The 4,259-nt window shown below is 53.7% G+C and overlaps 1 protein-coding gene across 1 annotated transcript in view; it reads left to right on the top strand.

The window, feature by feature from the left end:
* NUP98 (nucleoporin 98) overlaps nucleotides 1-4,259 on the top strand; it is a 24,729-nt gene that overhangs the window by 19,959 nt on the left and 511 nt on the right. Inside the window, exons 21-22 of the mRNA XM_017744714.1 lie at nucleotides 2,145-2,321; nucleotides 3,332-3,482. Coding sequence (XP_017600203.1) covers nucleotides 2,145-2,321; nucleotides 3,332-3,482 — 328 coding nt within the window. The remainder of the gene's footprint in view (nucleotides 1-2,144; nucleotides 2,322-3,331; nucleotides 3,483-4,259) is intronic.

The raw sequence follows: 4,259 nt of genomic DNA, 5'->3' as shown, positions 1-4,259 counted from the left end.
AAGGGAGCTGGGAAGGGGCGTGAGCCCCAGGAGCGGCTGAGGGAGCTGGGAAAGGGGCTCAGGCTGGAGCAAAGGAGGCTCAGGGGGGACCTTGTGGCTCTGCACAAGTCCCTGACAGGAGGGTGGAGCAGGAAATGGCCTCAGGTTGTGCCTGGGGAGGCTCAGGTTGGATATTGGGAAAATTCCTTCCTGGAAAGGGCTGTCCAGCCCTGGCACAGCTGCCCAAGGCAGTGGTGAAGTCACGTCCCTGGAGGGATTCCACAGCCTTGTGGATGTGACAGTTGGGGATGTTGTTAGTGGTGGCCCTGGCAGTGCTGGGGAATGGTTGGACTTGGTGGGCTCAGAGGTTCTTCCAACCTCAAACAGTTCTGTGTTTCTAACATCAAAGAACTTTCCCCTGGCATTCAGTGTGAGTCTCTGCTGGCCACTTGTGTGGCAGGAGAGCAGAGCTCTCCAGGCAGGTGAGAGGGGCCTGATCCCTGTCCAGCAATTCCAGAAGCACCGTCTGCTCCCTGCGCAGGACATCCTGCTGCTGGGGCAGGCAGGGGGGCTGCCAGCTCTGCTGGATTCTGCATGGAGAGTCCCAGAGTAGTGGCCAGCTGCTGCTCCAGCTCTCCCAGCTCCTGGGCTAATTAACACCCACTCCTTCATCCCTCTGCTGGAGCAGATCCCTAATTATTTGCATTTTGAGCTGCACACTTGGCTGCCCAACAGCACCACTTCAGCTCCCCTTCCTGCTTCATGTTGAGATTGGGGGGACCAGAGCTGAGGTTTTAAACCTGCAGGAATACTGGGAATATCTCTGGTATTTTCAAACATTCTTACGCATTCCAGTGTACTTAGCAAAAACCCCTCCGGCTTCATTAACCTCTCTGACTTGCATAACATTAACTCAGGTTTTAATTTCTGAAATAAGGAAAAACATCATCTGGTTTCCCAAAACCCTAAGAAACATCATAGCATTGCTTAAAACTTTCCAAACTCTTGGTGCAGAACACACCTGACAATATTATTATTTGGGCTGTAAGAAGCATTTCGTATCTAGACTTGGTTTTTGTTTTGTCTTCCCTCACTAACTTAAATATTAATGAATTTATTAATGTTGCAAGGGAACCTGCTGCATTAAAGCCCAATGAAGGGAGCAGTGCAACTTGTGTGTTTGTAACCATATTTTGACTTGTAAATCTGTTCCACATGCGGGGCCAGGCTCAGATTCTACATCTGCCACTCAGTTCTGTCCTCACAGATCCCCAGGGTGATTTTATCTGCCTCAGCTGAGAACCTTCACCCCATCCTGGCTGATTCTACAGGGCTAAGCACAGCTTTGTGAGTGTGCTCCTTAATTCCTGAGCAGGATTCCCAGGACACTCCCTGCCTGGGTTTCCTCACTCCTGTTTTTCTTCAGTGGTCTGTGCTGTGTTTTTTCTGGGAAGCTGGAAGCATGAGGCTTTCACAGGACATGAAGCTGAGTCATGGGTTGGTTAAACTGGAGCCAAACCAGTACGTGGGAGCTCAGGTCCCACAGAGTGAGCTGGGCAAAAGTACAGCCCATGACAGTGAGCAGAGTTAGCCATGGAATCATGGAATGGTTTGGGATGCAAGGACCTAAAAGCCCATTCAGTCCCACCCTCTGCCAAGGGCAGGGACCTGTCCCAGGGTGCTCCCAGCCCCAATGTCCAGCCTGGCCTTGGACACTGCCAGGGATCCAGGGGCAGCCCCAGCTGCTCTGGGCACCCTGTGCCAGGGCCTGCCCACCCTCCCAGTAACCATGTAAAATGCAGTTCTTTGTGGGAAGCAGGCTCTGTGATTGGAATTTGTGCCACATGGGATGGATTTGGGAGGAGGGGAGGGAGGCAGGACACACAGAGCTCTCCATTCGCTGGGCACGTGAGAACTGGAAAGCTGAAGAGCAGTTTCCTAAACTGAATGGCGGAACTGGGAAAGCTCCAGGAGGGCACCGCTAATCTGGGACTGCTCCTTCCCTGGTATGGCACACCCTGAAGGTTCTGTGTGCCCATCCCTGACCTTGGTGTGGAACCTTGGCAGAGCCAGGAATGCTCCGCAGCACCCACAGGTGAGGGTTGCGGCTGTGGCTGTCCTGGCAGAGCTGTGCTCTGGGTGTGACGTGGCCTCTGTATCCGCAGCCCCCGGAGCTGGAGCAGCTGGGCAGGGTGGTGGAGCTGGACAGTGACATGGCCGACATCACCCAGGAGCCAGCCCAGGAGCCCTTGGCAGAGGACGCCCTGGCAGAGGAGCAGGAGGCAGTGCCGGCATCCACCCACATCGCATCCACCCAGGGCATCAACCCCTACGTCCTGCAGGTCAGTGTCCTCCTGCCCCTTGACCTCCCCAGGAGAGGGCTTGGGAAGTGGAGCACTTCTCAAGGATGGATTTGCCTCCCCAAGGGTATTCACACACCAGCTTGTAATGATCCCGTGGTGTGGGATTGAGCTCACACAGCCCATCTCGCTGTTCTGGGGGAAGCCTCGCACGTGGGAGGCTCAGTGCTGATGTGAACCACCTTAAAGCCAGAACTCGAGTGTGGGCACTGCAATAAGCTGAACTAATACCAGAGCAGCTGCCTTGGGCCCCTTCTCCCTTGGTGGAGAAAAAGGTGTTGGGATAACTGGTCTTGGTTTGGGGCTTGGTGTTGATGCTTTTATTTCACAATACCACAGAAGGTTAAGGTTGGGGAAAAAACATAAATCCCATCCAGTGCCACCCCTGCCATGGCAGGGACACCCCCCCCTGTCCCAGGCTGCTCCAAGCCCCAATGTCCAGCCTGGCCTTGGGCACTGCCAGGGATCCAGGGGCAGCCCCAGCTGCTCTGGGCACCCTGTGCCAGGGGCTGCCCCCCCTCCCAGGGAACAACTCCTGCCCAGTCTCCCATCCAGCCCTGCCCTCTGGCACTGAGAAGCCATTCCCTGGCTCCTGGCCCTCCAGGCCTTTGTAATTTTTGTGGAAGGACAGTACCTTGAACACTCTTAGGCTTCTATGTGTAATAACAAATAGACAGAAGTTATTCCTTAAGATGACAAACAGCAGACAGAGCTAAGATCTAAGAAATCAGGATTATTTTGGGATGTCACCCCCATCCCCAGCAAGTCCTGTGCACTGATTTAACCAGTAGTTGTAAAACCTCATCCATCAGGTGACGAGCCTGAGCTGTGCCTCCACCGTTCCTTGGAATGTTTGCAGCATGGCTGTGTTGTTTGGTCATGTGCTGCACGTAGGAGTTTTTTTGGGTGGGAAGAACTATTTTGATGAGCTTAGTGAGCTGCTGCTGTGGGAGGGATTGCTGATGTTCTGGCTTGGCTTCCCACATGCTCAGATCATGAAAGCTTCCTTGCTTGCTGATGATGACGACCTGGATTTGATCCTGGATTATCCTGGGAAGCAGCCTGTCAAGATGGACACTTCCCAAGAGATCTGCTCCCCGAGGCTTCCCATTTCAAAATCACAAGGACAGAAAAGACACACAGGTATGGTGAGAAACCACAGATTGTGTGAAGAAAGTTGCATTTTAACATGAACAGGCAAAATCCCGGGGTGTGCAGCAGTTCCTTCCTGCCACTCCTTCCTCCTCTGTTCACCCCTGCCCTGAGGGCTGTGAGTGCTCTGGTGCCTGGAGCACCTCCTCACCTCCTCCTCTGATGCTTGCACTGCTCTTTTGGCTATTTTTTTTTTTTTTTTTAAGATCTCCCAGAGGCACCAACTTTGCAGCTTGGTTTGGAGGTGGCCTGTGGTGGGTCTGCTGTGGGCACCAGCTGTGCCCAGCACAGGGTAGCCCCTGCCAGATTCCCCCGGTGCCCAAACCTTGCCCCTTACACCTAGTGCTGCACCTACTAAATGGTGCTTTCCTTAGGGATATTGAGGAATACCTCTGGGAGCAAGCAGGAGGATGCTCCCTGATTGAGAAAACCCATTAATTCATATCTGTTAATCAATTCCAAGCCCACGTGATTGACAGGAACAGACCTGAGGTGTGTGTCGGGCCAGCGTGAGCCCTGCTGATCCGTGTCTGACACCCCACTTCTGGTCTGATGTCCCTATTCCAACATTAAATTAGGGACTTCTTTGGGAATGGCCCAGTTTGGGGTGGGGCTGTGCCTTTCCCGTTCCTGGGAGCACCCCATGTGTTCCTTTGGGCAGTGCTGGAGGGTCAGCAGGACTCAGCACTGCAGACAGTCACACTGAGCTCCATGTTCCCGTCACACCATCCAAATGTTTGCCACTGGCTGGTCTGCGAGTCGCCAGCC

This window comes from Corvus brachyrhynchos, unplaced genomic scaffold (assembly GCF_000691975.1).
Source record: "Corvus brachyrhynchos isolate BGI_N302 unplaced genomic scaffold, ASM69197v1 scaffold511, whole genome shotgun sequence".
Taxonomy (NCBI): domain Eukaryota; kingdom Metazoa; phylum Chordata; class Aves; order Passeriformes; family Corvidae; genus Corvus; species Corvus brachyrhynchos.
The sequence above is the reverse complement of the archived record's forward strand: the minus strand, read 5'-3'. Positions and strand labels throughout refer to the sequence as shown.